The sequence below is a fragment of the Gossypium hirsutum genome, chromosome D08 (assembly GCF_007990345.1).
Source record: "Gossypium hirsutum isolate 1008001.06 chromosome D08, Gossypium_hirsutum_v2.1, whole genome shotgun sequence".
Taxonomy (NCBI): Eukaryota; Viridiplantae; Streptophyta; class Magnoliopsida; order Malvales; family Malvaceae; genus Gossypium; species Gossypium hirsutum.
The window spans coordinates 37,849,537-37,864,529 of record NC_053444.1 but is presented as its reverse complement, the minus strand read 5'-3'; the positions used below and the strand labels follow the sequence as shown (position 1 = coordinate 37,864,529).

At 36.2% G+C, this 14,993-nt stretch overlaps 1 protein-coding gene across 1 annotated transcript; it reads left to right on the top strand.

Annotated features, from left to right (window-relative positions):
• Positions 1-6,268: 6,268 nt before the first annotated feature.
• On the top strand, positions 6,269-8,621 carry LOC107909523 (protein IQ-DOMAIN 1). Its single transcript, XM_016837089.2, has 4 exons — positions 6,269-6,730; positions 6,830-7,150; positions 7,248-7,490; positions 7,588-8,621. Exons 1-4 carry the CDS (start codon positions 6,605-6,607, stop codon positions 8,518-8,520), a joined length of 1,623 nt encoding a protein of 540 aa, XP_016692578.2. The 5' UTR covers positions 6,269-6,604; the 3' UTR covers positions 8,521-8,621.
• Positions 8,622-14,993: the final 6,372 nt, after the last annotated feature.

Sequence of the window (14,993 nt, the reverse complement as noted above, 5' to 3'; positions counted from 1 at the left end):
AAAAACTCTAACAACATTGTCAACGAGTTTTCAATCCACCCTCCCAAACATTTTAACTGAAAAAGACGAACACAGAAAGACATTTTTAAAAATTTTGATCCCTCATACAGTTCTTCGTTCATGTCATTAAGTAGCGCGTAGAACTTCGCCGCTTCTCCATTTGGCTCTTCATGAGGTACACTACTTCCCGGTTTGGTAAAAGTAATTCCACCAATATTACAATCATCAGATGCCACAAAATCTGCTGGGAACGACTGCACACCATGATTGTGCATATTAAATGCATCCCGCAACATACCTTCCATGTCATCCCCTCTATCAGACTGATGGTAAGCAGTACCAAGATAAGATACATCCATCGTTGAAGAGGAAGTACTAGGCGGGCATTCTCCATGAAATAACCATTGTTTATAACCCTTGACAAACCCATCAACAATTAGATGCTCGTATAAAACCTCACGATAATGCCAGTTTATGTTGACACACTTCTTACACGGGCAAAGAATTATGTTCTCTTGGCTTGCATATTGAAATGCAAAATTTAGAAACGTCTGTACTCCATTTCGATAATCATTGGTTACCCTTGACAAATTCATCCAAGACCAATCCATTTCTTAATTCTTGAAGTCTGATCTTGACAATAAGTTGCACGGGTTTAGGATTTAGGAATAAGTATAATTAAGCTATGTAAGTTATGTAAGTTATGTATTATGAAAATTATTTATGTAATATGTAAGTTATGTAAGTTATGTATTATGTAAGTTATGTAAGTTATGTATTGTGAAAATTATGTAAGTTGTGTATTATGTAAGTTATGTATTATGTAAGTTTTGTATTATGAAAATTATGTAAGTTGTTTACTATGTAAGTTATGTATTATTAAAATTATGTAAGTTGTGTATTATGTAAGTTATGTAAGTTATGTATTATGTAAGTTATGACAGTTATGTAAGTTGTGTATTATGTAAGTTATGTATGTTGTGTATTATATGTAAGTTATGTAAGTTATGTATTATGAAGGTTATGTAAGTTGTGTATAATGTAAGCTATGTAAGTTATGTAAGATGTGAATCATGTAATTAAGTTATGTTTTTCAAATATAAACCAATATGGCATTTTTCTTAAAAAAATACTGAATTTTATTTAAATAATTTACATTGTTATTTTATATGATAGAAAATTAATTTCGAAAGTGTCAAAAATTAACTTTAGTTTTTATCCAAATAAATATTTAACTTGATTTTGTACAATATTAATTTGTTTATGAAACTATAAGCTTTTATTTTTATGCAATTTAATGTATTTAAGAAAATAGCATAGTCCAAAAAAGCCTTAGTAATTTATATCTTACATTGTAATTAAAAATATTTTTTATTATACAAGATAAATATAATTAAAAATATTTATATCTTACATAGTAATTAAAAATATTTTTAAATGACCTACCACTTGCCTACCAATCACCCAAAGTCGTGAATAAATCGTTTGTGCAAAATCCCGTGACCCAATGAAAAATGTAATAAAAATAAAAATATAAGATAAATATTAAAATTATACATGAATTTTGATTCAATATGTAGTTTAACACGTGAACTTTAATTTAGTTCAAATATATATAATTACTTTGAATTTTGATTCAATCGAACGCGTTTAAATAAATAAATATAACAATTTATTATTATACGACATAAATATAATTATTTTTATGTGCAATATATAAATATAAAATAATATAATATAAAAAATATTAATAATTCCTGAAAATAGGATTACATACGCTGAAAATATAAATAAATAGTCCCAAAACCATAGAATTAATTCTTGCAAAGCTGATGATTGAAATTTATGTTTTGTCTTGTTTAAGAACAAAAAGAAAAAGGATTAGGACAAATCAGAAATCATACAGAAAAACTAAACTGTTTTTGTTCAGTTTATGTTTTGTCTTGTTTAAGAACAAAAAGAAAAAGGATTAGGACAAATCAGAAATCATACAGAAAAACTAAACTTTTTTTAAGCAACTTGCTTAAAATTCATTAAACAAATACAAGAACTGCAATTTGCTTGAAGATAAATTTTGTATGAATTTTGTAACTGTCAAAATCATAGGTTTGCCTCTTCAACATCAAAGCCGAAAACCCCTATCTTACAAATGGAAGCAGTGTCGTGGCAGGTTGATATAGTGAAGTTTATATTCATATACATATAAAATAATGCTTCTAGTAAATGCTATGTCAAAAGAAATATAGCAGATAAATTTATATTATAAAATAAATTACTTTTATTCATTTTTGAACAGATGGAGAATATAGCAGTTGTAAAATCAAAAGAAATTACGGCTAAAAGTTTAATAACTTCAACCAATTAGAAGCTATGTCAACCGAGCAAAATCTATGTCAATCGAATACCGAAATCTATGTCAAAATCCAATAGAAACCCAATAGAAACCCGAATAACAAAATCCGAATAACAAAATCTGAAATATTCCACACTACCTAAACAACAGCAACCCAACAGAAACCCGAATAACAAAATCTATGTCAACCGAGCATATAATAAAGCCATCAAAACAACAATAAGTACTGAAATTTAAGCAGAAAATGAACAATATTTAAAACATGCATTAATATTAATCTTCTCCAAATTTCTAATAATCGGACTGAAACTTACCAGTGGTTGCGGGAGCGGAGAGCGATGGTGATGGTGATGCAGTAGATGAGACGACGATGGTGATGAAGCAAGCGACGGTGACGGCCACGGTGATGCCGAAGGTGGTCGGGTTTGGGGAGATTACGAGGATGCTAGGGATTTCGGCTTTAGGATTGGGGGAAAGTGAAGAAGAATCGGGTTTTTGCCTGGCTAAAAAGGCTGGAAAGAAAACGACGCCGTTTCCATAACTAAATGAACCCACTGGTGGTGGCGTTTATAAACAAGTGCCATAAACTATCCACAGAAACGAAGTCGTTTCAGAAACAGACAGTCTTATTTCTGGCATTTTGGCATAAAACGCCACTCATAACATTGAAAAACGACGACGTTTTCCATAACTAAACTAACAAATTTGTGGCGTTTCTACATAAGCGCCACTAAATAACCAAGGAAATGATGTCGTTTCCCAAACAGTTATGACAAAATTCTGGCGTTTTGGTATAAAACGCCACTACTAACGTAGAAAAACAACGACGTATTCCTGACTAAATTAACCCATTTGCGGCGTTTATACACAAGCGCCACAAACTAAAACTAGAAACGATGTTCTTTCACAGCCAGTTAGTCAAAATTGTGGCGTTTAGGCATAAAACACCACTCACAACATGGAAAAACGACGATGTTTTCCATGACTAAACGAAGAACTTTGCGGCGTTTACACATAAGCGCCACTAAATTAACCTTGAAAACGAAGTCGTTTCCCAAACAATTGGTACAATTTTCTAGCGTTTTGGTATAAAACGCCACTAAGAACATGGAAAAACGACGACGTATTCATGACTAAATGAACCCATTCGCAGCATTTATAATCTTGCGCCACTAAATAACCGCGAAAATGACGTCGTTTCCCACACAATTATGTAAATGTTCTGGCGTTTTGGCATAAAACGCCACTAAGAACATAGTAAAACAACGCCATTTTTTGGGATTAAATTAACCCGTCAGCGGCGTTTATACATATGCGCCACTAAATAACCGTGAAACGCAGTCGTTTCCCTGATAATTAGGACAATTTTGTGGCGTTTTTGCATAAAACGCCACTAAGAACATGTAAATTTTGAAAAAATAAGTTAATTATATCAATATATTTTTATATTTTTATTTTGAATAAATATAAATATTTATGTATATATGCAATATATAAATAAAAAATGATGTTAATTATATCAATAACATGTGGTAATATTTTACAAGCTCTGGATCAAATTAAACTTTATGTATACAATTGAACATTAAATCATTATTCATGTGCGATTTTGGGATTTAACCCATTTGATATATATATATTTATATTTTTTAAATTGATAATTTATATATATCTCATTTAGATTCAGAAAATATAAAAAACTTAAATTAAACCCTAAACCCTAAACACTAACCCTAAACAGTAAATTGTAAATTGTAAACCGTAAATCCTAAACCATAAACATTAAACTCGTAAACCACAAACACCAACCACCAAACCTCAAAATCCAACCCTCAATATACCATAAACCTTAAACCATAAATCCCAAACCCTAAACACTAACTCTAAACCCTAAACCGTAAACTATAAACTATAAATCGTAAACCCTAAATCGTAAAATTAAACCCGTAAACTACAAACACCAACCACCAAACCTCAAAATCCAACCCCCAATATACCATAAACCTTAAACCCTACATCCCAAACCCTAAACTCTAAATCGTAACCCTAAATTAACTGTAATTAATCCTAAACCATATTTTCAGGAATTCGTGTGGCCAATGTTAGTGTAGTACAAAACATATATTTTATATTCTTATATTAAATAATATGGGTGTAGTACAAAATGGCATGTCCCACTAAAATCTAAATGTTCTTCAACTTTCAAATAGTATCCTTAAACCCTAATTAAACCCCAAACCCAAACTCTAACACATTAACCCTTAATCCAAAATAATAAAAATTATACAATACCATAAACTCTAAAACTCTAAACAATGACATTAAATCTTAAATTCAAAATCCTAAACCCTAAAATAAAATACATTTTGCAGCGTTTTTAACAAAAACGCCACTAAATTCCAATAAAACGACATCGTTCCGACCAACATTTTTTGGCGTTTTAAGAAATGCGCCGCAAATGATCGACCTATAGTTTTTTTTTCTGAAAAACGCCGCTAATGCCACTACATCTCAAATCAAAACGATGCGTTTTGATTATTTTTTTGCGGCGTTTTTACAGAAGCGCCGCTAATGCCACTACATCTCAAATCAAAACGATGTGTTTGGATAGTTTTTTGCGGCGCTTTTATAGAAGTGCTGCTAATGCCACTTCATCTCAAATCAAAACGACGCGTTTGGATTTTTTTACGGTATTTTTACAGAATCGCCGCTGATGCCACTACATCTCAAATCAAAATGATGCGTTTGGATTTTTTTTTGAGGCGTTTTTACAGAATCGTCGCTAATGCCACTACATCTCAAATCAAAACAATGCGTTTGGATTATTTTTTTGCGGCGTTTCTACAGAAGTGCCGCTAAGTCCTATCTTTTGCGGCGTTTTCGACCAAACGCCGCAAAAAAGCCTGTCTTGGTGTAGTGAGCATTAGCGACGCTACTCCTAAAAGGCCACTAAAGTCCCCGAAAGGTCAGCAAATGACGCCGTTGGGTTTAGTTTTTTTGTGGCATTTTCTCCAAAAATGCCGCTAATGCATATTATTAGCAGCGTTTTTTTAGAATCGCCGATAATGCTCAATTTTTAGCGGCGTTTTCTCTGAAGTGCCGCTAATGCTTGATTTTTACAGGCATTTTTTGTCCAAATGCCACTAAAAGTGCCTCTAAAAGCCTGTTTTGGTGTAGTGAAGATTTACCAATTATAAATTTCAAGTGATTGAATTATAAAAAAATTATGGTAAGTGACATCTTTTCGAGAGACAACAATCCTATACTCAAGTTCTAACAAATATGATTTATAAAATTCAATATATTAAAATTCTACTTTTTTTAATTTAGTAATTTTTAATTTTTAATTTTTAATTTTTAATTTTTAGTATTTTTATTTTTATAATTTCAATATTTTTTGTAACTTTTTATTTTCTAAAAATAATTTTTAGGTATTTTCAGATGATAATACTATCGTACGAGACTTGGCGGTGTATAATTGATTGAAAATCTCATTCGTTAAATTTTCAAATCTAAAAAATTGAATTGAAAATGTTTGATAATGTAGGGTGCTAAAGTGAGAAAAAAAATAAATAAAAAAGAAGAAGATATTTTAATAACTAAAGTGTGTGGATTAAGCGGAAGGATAAACTAAAGATTTAAGTGACAGTAAATCCAATCCTTCATATCATGCCAACATTCTTATGAAAATCCTCCCTAGGAAAATAATTTGCAGTATCTCTCAAAGCTTAAGAGATGGACAATGGGCACTTTCGAACACGTGAAAGAGCCGAGAGAGCTTGGTCAATTTTTTATTAGCTTAAAGGAGGCCCTCATAGCAAGGCGAAACCAAAACCTCACCTGATGGCTAGCTCTTCTTCAGTAATAATTATATATATCCATCCAACTTTTAGCGTTATCGAGGTTACTCACTCACTTTTTCATCTTGTCTGAAAAACTGCCTGACACACAAGTCCATTAGTGTTCTCCACGCCACAAGCAAACACCATATCTTTTAGCATTTATTCACTGCACACATCAACTTTATAAAGCTTAATAATAATATAATGCAGTGACTGTTCCGACAATTCCCAAATGCAACGACTAGCTAACCTTGCTATCAACCCCTACTGTCCTTGCCTTCCCTTTCATTTATACCCAAGCCTTCTGCATTTAAACATGCCAACCACTCCCCTTTGGTGAAGCTCCTATGAAGCTATGAATTAAAAGCACCATTTCTCATTGAGCTTTGTTTTTTGTGTCAACTCTTCTATGGGGAAGATTGGAGGAAACTCTTGCTTGACTGCAGTCAAGAAAGCCTTTAGGTCTCCTACTAAGGAAAACGATAAGAGGAGCTGTAGAAGGAGAGACGATGGTGAACAAGAGGAAGAAGAGAAGGTTATTATTTTCTCTTCAACTTATCCTTTTTCTCTTGAATGTTTTTGTTTGTGCATGTGATTAACTTTAAATCAATGTTCTTTTTCTTGGTTTGCGCAGAAAAGAGGGAAACGAAGATGGATTTTCAAGAAGCCTCCGTATCAGGAAACAGTGATACAACACAGTGAAGCAAGCACCATAGTTACAATAGCCAATGCTAAAGTTGCCACTAATTCAGAAACCTCAGCACTGAATACCGTTCCCGAAGCTGAGCAAAGATCACATGCCATTGCGGTGGCTATTGCTACCACAGCAGCTGCTCAAGCAGCAGTAGCAACCGCTCAAGCTGCTGTAGAAGTTGTTCGGCTCACCAGGCCTTCCGTTTTCTTGAGAGAACACATTGCTGCTATTGTTATACAGACAGCTTTCAGAGGTTATCTGGTAATAACGTAGCAATGATCTTTGTTTCTTGCATAATTTATATTGGTTTCGTAAGGAAAAGGTTTTTGGACTAAGGAAAACAATTGTGGTTTTGAAGGCAAAGAGAGCTCTTCGGGCACTCAAGGGACTGGTGAAGCTGCAAGCCTTAGTGAGAGGACACAATGTCCGAAAGCGAGCGAATATTACTCTCAGATGCATGGAGGCTATGGCTCGAGTGCAGGCCCGGGTTCGTGATCAACGTAAGAGGCTTTCTGTGCATGAAAGAAGCATGGACTCTATATTCAGTGATCACAGGACCAACACCTTATGGAGCTCGTATCTTGCAGACAGGAAGTCCATTGTAAGAAATACGACTCAAAGATGACTTGTTTTAAGCTTCAACTCATCAACAGCTTACAGCTTGTACTTGTTTATTGAACTTGTAATTTGTGATGCAGTACTCGAGAGAAGAGAGCAACTATGACGATGATTGGGGGACCCATTGGGACGAGCACCCGAAAACACTAAAGGAGATTCAAGCCATTTTGCAGAAGACAAAGCAAGCTACCATGAAGCGTGAAAAGGCTCTCGCTCAAGCATTCTCTAACCAGATTTGGACAGGTGATAGAAACACTGTTGAAAGTGAGGACGAGGTTGACGGAAAAACCAGATGGGTTGATCGGTGGACAACAAGGAAGCAATGGGAGAGTACAGGCAGAATGTCATCTGACCACATAGATTCCATAAAAACTGTTGAAATCGACACCTCTAGACCCTACTCTTACTCAGCCCCCCATTCCCAGAACCCCAACAGTCAATACCACTACCAACAACGAAGGCCTAGTTCATTTTCTGTGGCGTCCCCTCTCCACAAAACCATCAATGGTCTCCCCATTCGCTCAATCACACCATCTCCGTCCAAAGCCAAGCCTCTCCAAATTTACTCAGCTAGCCCTCGATACCTCAAGGAAGAGAGGTTCCCCCCATCACCGGCTCGTACACCCAACACAGGATCTTACTACCATAGAGTGAGTGGTAATGCTGCAGCAATGCCAAACTACATGGCCGCTACAGCATCTGCTATGGCTCGGGTTCGGTCACAAAGTGCACCAAAGCAGAGGCATTGCTCAACTCCGGAAAGGGAAAAAGTGGGATCTGCCAAAAAATGTCTGTTATTCCCAGCACCTGAGCAAAGTGGTGTTGAAGAAAGCATTAAAGATGAAGTTTATTATGATTATAACTTGGGAAGTCCTAGCTATAAGAGCAGTCATGGAGGCCATTTTGGCATGGAACATAAATCCAACTTGTCGTCTTGTTATGCAGATAGTCTTGGTCATGGAGAAGACATCTTTCCACCGTCGACAAATGATCTTAGGAAGTGGTTGAGGTAAACCTAGGGCTTGAGCAGCATCATGTAATTGAGTTAGGGATATAGTGTCTCGAGAAGTATGTTGTTATTAGGAGTTAATGATTAATGCTTCCATTATCATCATCATAAGTAAATTATTAGCATCCACCTCACTGGACCACTAAAGAAAACTAAACAATCGATGTCAGTGCTCTTACATAAAACATTATGGAACCTTCATTTTCAGCACAATAACATCACACTGGTCCAACCCTTGATATTGGCCCACTTGGCATTTTAAAACTCTTTAATGTTCTTTCTACCATAATTACATTATTTTGTATTTATGAAAAGCCGAACTCTTTTTTCTTATTTCCCCCCTTCAATCATGGGATCAAGCGAATAAGATCAAATATTTAGCTGTGGTCGAGACCATTCTTAATGATAAGCAAGTTAAATGAACTCTAAACGTATGTGTGTGAACAACATCCCCTTAATACACAAATCAACGGATTTTCTTTAATTTGAATCCATATAAATTATTTTAAAATTTTAATTTATTTAATATTCGAATATATATTTCAACTAAATAACACTTTTTTGTCTGAAACCAATTAAACATGAAGTGAATGATTAACTCAATGGAAGCACTTAATAAAATGCTCGCATGCCGAACTGTCACATACTCATGCCCAGAAACCTTTCCAAACTGCTAACCCACGATGGGGTAATGTCCTAAGCTCATCAATGAAAAGCCTAACATTTTTTTTCCTAACTGGACCTTACACCCATAACACTGTAACTGATTTCATTCTTTTCGTGTAATCTTTAAAACCTCATCCAGTGGGCCTGAAAGGATTGATTTAGAAGCACGCTCATGGTTCTCATCTGACTCAGTACCCATCTCTGTTAAAATTGTTCATTCCATAATATCAAAAGCTTACAAACTACTTATAGGCTATAGTCTACCCTTTAAAACAACAAAAAAAACTGAAAATATTAATATATAATAATATCACCAATGACTCTTGACCTTTCATTCTCTTAAAAGAAAAAACTACTAATTTAAACCCATTAAAAAACAACATAACTCTTGACCTTTCATAACTCTTGACCTTTCATATAACATAACTCTATTTCATTTAAGTTTATTCAACAAAACTCCCCTGTAAACTTAAATGCTTCTGCCATCCTTCATGCCGATTAATTTCTTGTAGTTGTCGAAGAGTACCATTGGTAGCGGTTTTATGAAGATATCCACGACTTGGTCCCGACTTGCCACATGCACTAATTTCACACTTCCTTCCTTTACATGATCTCGGATGAAATGAAAACGAATGTCAATGTGTTTGCTTCTCTCATGATTCACTGGGTTCTTTGCCAACTCAATCGCTGATTTATTGTCAACTCGTATCTCAGTTGCACCGAGTTGTTGTTGCTCCAACTCACCCAACAAATTTCTGAGCCATATAGCATGACACACACACCAAGACGCTGCCACATATTCAGCTTCACATGTCGATAGTGTCACGATTGGTTGCTTCTTTGAAAGCCAAGCAAATGCTGTGTTACCCATAAAGAACACATATCCCGATGTACTTTTCCGATCATCTAAGTCTCCTCACCAATCACTATCGGAATATCCAATCAACTTGTAATCTTCCATATTTGAATAGAATAACCTGAGTGACACCGTTCCTTGAATGTACCGTAGGATTCGCTTCAACGCTTTCCAATGTGAATAAATCGGCTCCTCCATGAACCGACTTACAATGCCAACACTTAGCGAAATGTCAGGCCTTGTGCAAGTGAGATAGCGAAGACTTCCCACCAAACTCCAATATTTGCTCACATCGACTCGTTCTCCTCCATAAAATTTTGAGAGTTTTACACCCGGTTCCATTGATGTTGATACCGGGTTGCAATGTGTCATCTTGTACTTCTTCAAAATTTCCTTTGCATATGCCTCCTATGACACAAAAATACTTGTCCTTTCTTGTCTAACCTCTAAACCAAGGAAAAATTTCATTAAACCCAAATCTGTCATTTCGAATTCCTGTGTCATTTTGCTCTTAAAATCTAGTATCATCTCACCATTATTCCCCATAAAAATGAGGTCATCGACATAAAGAGCAACAAATAACATGTTACCTCCATTCTTCTTCACGTAGAGAGCATGTTCATAAGGACATTGTTTAAACCCGTTCTCCTTGAAGTATGTATCGATACGAGTATTCCATGCCCGCGGTGCTTGCTTCAACCCGTAAAGTGCCTTCTTCAATTTTAGCACATTCTTCTCCTCTCCATTTTTTATGTACCCGGGTGGTTGTTCGATGTAGACTTCTTCTTCGAGCACACCATTCAAGAATGCCGACTTAACATCCATTTGAAATATCGGCCATTTAAATTGAGCCGCTTGTGAAAAGATCAATCAATTGTCTCCATTCTTACAACGGGAGCAAATACCTCGTCATAATCGATCCCCTCATTTTGCTTATATCCCTTTGCAACAAGTCGCGCCTTGTACCGTTCTAACTCACCTTGAGCATTCATCTTTCTTTTAAACACCCACTTCACACCAATGGGCTGACTTCCTTTCGGCAATTCCGTTAACTCCCATGTGTTGTTGCGGTCAATTGCTTTAATCTCCTCATCCATAGCAGTTTGCCACTTCTTATCTTGCACCGCCTCTTCAAAACTTATATTCTCGAAATCTGCCAAAAGCATACAATATGTACCTCATTTGTTGAATCATACAAATCTTGCAAACTTCGCATTTTTGGTTGTTGCGGTTCATCTTTGATGATAACCTCCGTTGAGTTATTCCAATCCCACTCGCTTGCTTCATTAAATCGTACATCACGACTTACCACAACCTTCTTACTTTTCGGGTCGAATAGCTTGTATCCTTTTGTTTTCTCATCATACCCAATAAAAATAAACCTTTTACTTTTGTCTTCGAGCTTCATTCTTCGTTGATCCGGTACATGTGCATAGGCCTCACAACCGAATACTTTGAGATGAGAAACTGATGGTTTTTATCCGCTCCAAGTCTCTTGTGGTGTTTGACTATCCAACTTCACATGTAGACATCGATTTTGCACATAGATGGCACATTGCACCGCTTCCGCCCAAATTTATTTCGGTATCTTCTTGCTCTTAAGCATTGATCAAACCATATCGAGAACAGTCCGGTTCTTCCTCTCGACCATATAATTTTTTGGGGGTGAGTACGGTGCGGTTAGGAATCGTCTTTTGCCTTGCTCCTCACAATACTCCATGAAAGCCGTCGAAGTATACTCGCCACCTCTATCAGATCGCACAGATTTGATGTGTCTACCAGTTGCTTTTTCCACCATTATTTTGAACTTTTTGAACACCTCGAATGCCTCAGATTTTTCTTTAAAAAAATAAACCCATATTTTTCGTGAGAAATCATCGATAAAAGAAATGAAATACCTTTTACCGCTAAAAGATTCAGGGGTGATTGGTCCACATACGTCGGTATGAATCAATTCGAAAAGTTGCGTAGCCTGACATTCTGCTTTCTTTTGAAATGAAATTCTCGCATGCTTGCCAAGCACACATTCTTCACAAAATTCTCCCTCATAGTCCATATCTGGTAGCCCATGCACCATGTTCTTCTTCGCCAACTTGTTTAGACCACCATAATGTAGATGGCCAAAGCAGAGATGCCACAACGATGCCTTGTCTTCAACATCAACTCGCAAACATTTTCCTTGAACGCTTTTCAAATTCAACTTGAGCATGCGATTTCTCTCCATTTCAACTAGAGCGACCAAACGCCCTTACTTATCTTTCAAGTGTAACACCCGATCTTTCATAAATACCGAATAACCTTTTTCCATGAATTGCCCCATACTCAAAATGTTACTTTTGAGGTCTGGTACGTAATTCACATCTTGGATTGGCCCAACTAACCCATCCTGTTGTAAATAACAAACGGTACCTTGGCCTTTTACCTCAACCTTCGACGCATCTCCAAATGTCACATGTCCCGTTTCAACCTTTTGCATTTCTTTGAATAGGTGCTTGAGCCTGCACATATGGTTGCTTGCACCCGTGTCAAGGTACCACACCATGTTGTTGTTGGTGTTGACTTCGTTGTGTGCCATCAAGAGAAAACCTTCTTTTGCCTCCTCATTTTCCGTGGTTAGGTTGGTTGTTTCTTCTACCTTTTTTGAGACGCGACATTCTTTCGCAAAATGTCCCGCTTACCACAATTGTAACACTTATCAGAGTTACAATCCTTTGCATAGTGACAATATTTGCCACACTTGTAGCACTCGACATTTGAATAATTCGACCATCCGCCTCTTCCACGACCACGTCTTCTTCCACGCCAATTTTGTTAGTTTGAATGCTCATTTTCCTCATAATTCCCTTCTTGACCTCGACCTTTTCCACCATGACCATTTCCTCGATCTCCACGACCACGACCTCTACCTCTAAAACTTTGAGAATAGAGAACTTTTTCGTCCTTGATTAATGCCTTGGTTTGAAGTGCTTGCTCGAGTGTCTCCTCTTTCTTCTTCTTCTTACGTTGTTCATGTGCCTCAAGAGAACCGGCGAGTTCATCGACTGTGAGCGTTGCTAGATCCTTTGACTCTTCTATGGCACATACGACATTCTCAAAACTGTCAGTTAATAATCTCAAAATCTTCTCCACAACTCGTGCATCGGTTAACGCTTTTTCGTTTCGGTTCAGTTGGTTCACCACGGTTTGAACACGCGTGATGTAGTCGGAGACACCTTCTGATTCCTTCATCTTTATGCCTTCCAGCTCGCCATGAAGAGTTTGAAGGCAAACTTGTTTAACTCGGTCGGCTCCTTTGTACACCTTTACTAAAATGTCCCATGCTTCTTTTGAAGTTGTCGCACTTGCAATCTTCTCAAAGCCTGACTCGTCAATAGCTAGAAATAACATGTACAATGCCGCCTTATCTTTCGATCGCATTTCTTTCAACGCATTATTTTGAGCCGCCGTATATCCCGTAGTAGTTGTCGGTTCTACGAAACCTTCTTGGACCACCTCCCAACCATCTTGAGACCCGAGCAGAGCTTTCATTTGGATGCTCCAATTCTCATAGTTCACCTTTGTTAGTTGAGGCAATGGCACATTACTAGTCACACTCTCTATAGCTCAGATACCAAATTGTTAAAATTGTTCATTCCATAAAATCGAAAGCTTACAAACTATTTATAGGCTATAGTCGACCCTTTAAAACAACAAAAAAATTGAAAATATTAATATATAATAATAGTACCAATGACTCTTGACCTTTCATTCTCCTAAAAGAAAAAAACTACTAATTTAAACCCATTAAAAAACAACATAACTCTTGATCTTTCATAAAACATAACTCTATTACATTTAAATTTATTCAACAATCTCCTCGTCTCCTCCCATTGAGAGTGAGAGTTTCCTGAAAACATAAATAATGATTTACAATATATAGTAGTGGACAAGATCGAACAAAAATACCTCAAGTCATTTCCTGAACCAAACGTCAAAATTCAAATGTCATAGCACCATTGTCGAGCATGTTATACGAAAAAATTAAAAATCACCAAAATTTTCTAAGCACTCGAAAACCTCATTAGATGGTATATATAATTTTTTATCCTTAAAATGGAATTGTGTTTTTTTTCGATGCTTAGGGACCTTATGCTTGTTGGTATTCATAGTGGTGGTTCCCCACAAAAAAACACCAATTACACGTCCCACTATCATGCATACAAAGGAAGTTCCCACAAACCACCATGCAATGTGAAAGTGGAGCGCAACGAAAACGTGGGAATGACCCCACAAACCAAAACAGTAACCAGTTCCAACATTCTCCCACTTGGTTCGTATTGCCCATGAATACTTAAAGTTAAAACATAATGCACGAATCATAGCGATATTTTCTCTTAGAATTTGAGTAGTATCTTCCTTGTATCACAATATATTATGTCTTAATGCTTTAGCCCAAATTTTAGTGACATTTCTCGAAATAATCAAATTAATGTGCGCACAAAATATGAGAAACATCAAACTTAACAAAGTTTCTTTATAATCGTTCTTATAACAAAATTTTTTATATTCCTAGTTTATCCCTTTGATCCTTCTAACTACCTCGTTAGAACGTAACTAGCACAACAACTCAATAAATTAGACGTACAATACCTTTGGTAGTAATCCCCAACATCCTTGTCAAATCTCTGCTTCTTTATAACTTAATACATTTTGAGAACAATCTAATACCTATTATGCGTCTGATCTATACGCCAGAACAACAATTGGGCCGATAGCACTATACCATCAAGTTACTTTCGGTTTACTCGTAAAATTCAGAACCCGCCCAAAACTATGTATTACATTCATTATGTCAATAAAGGTTTAGCCCAGACAGGTAACCTGACACCCCTATATGTGTTTTGCTCGAATGAGCCTCTGATGTGAAACGTACCTATGTTCTGAGTTCTTTTACATTGTTCATTGGGTAATAAATA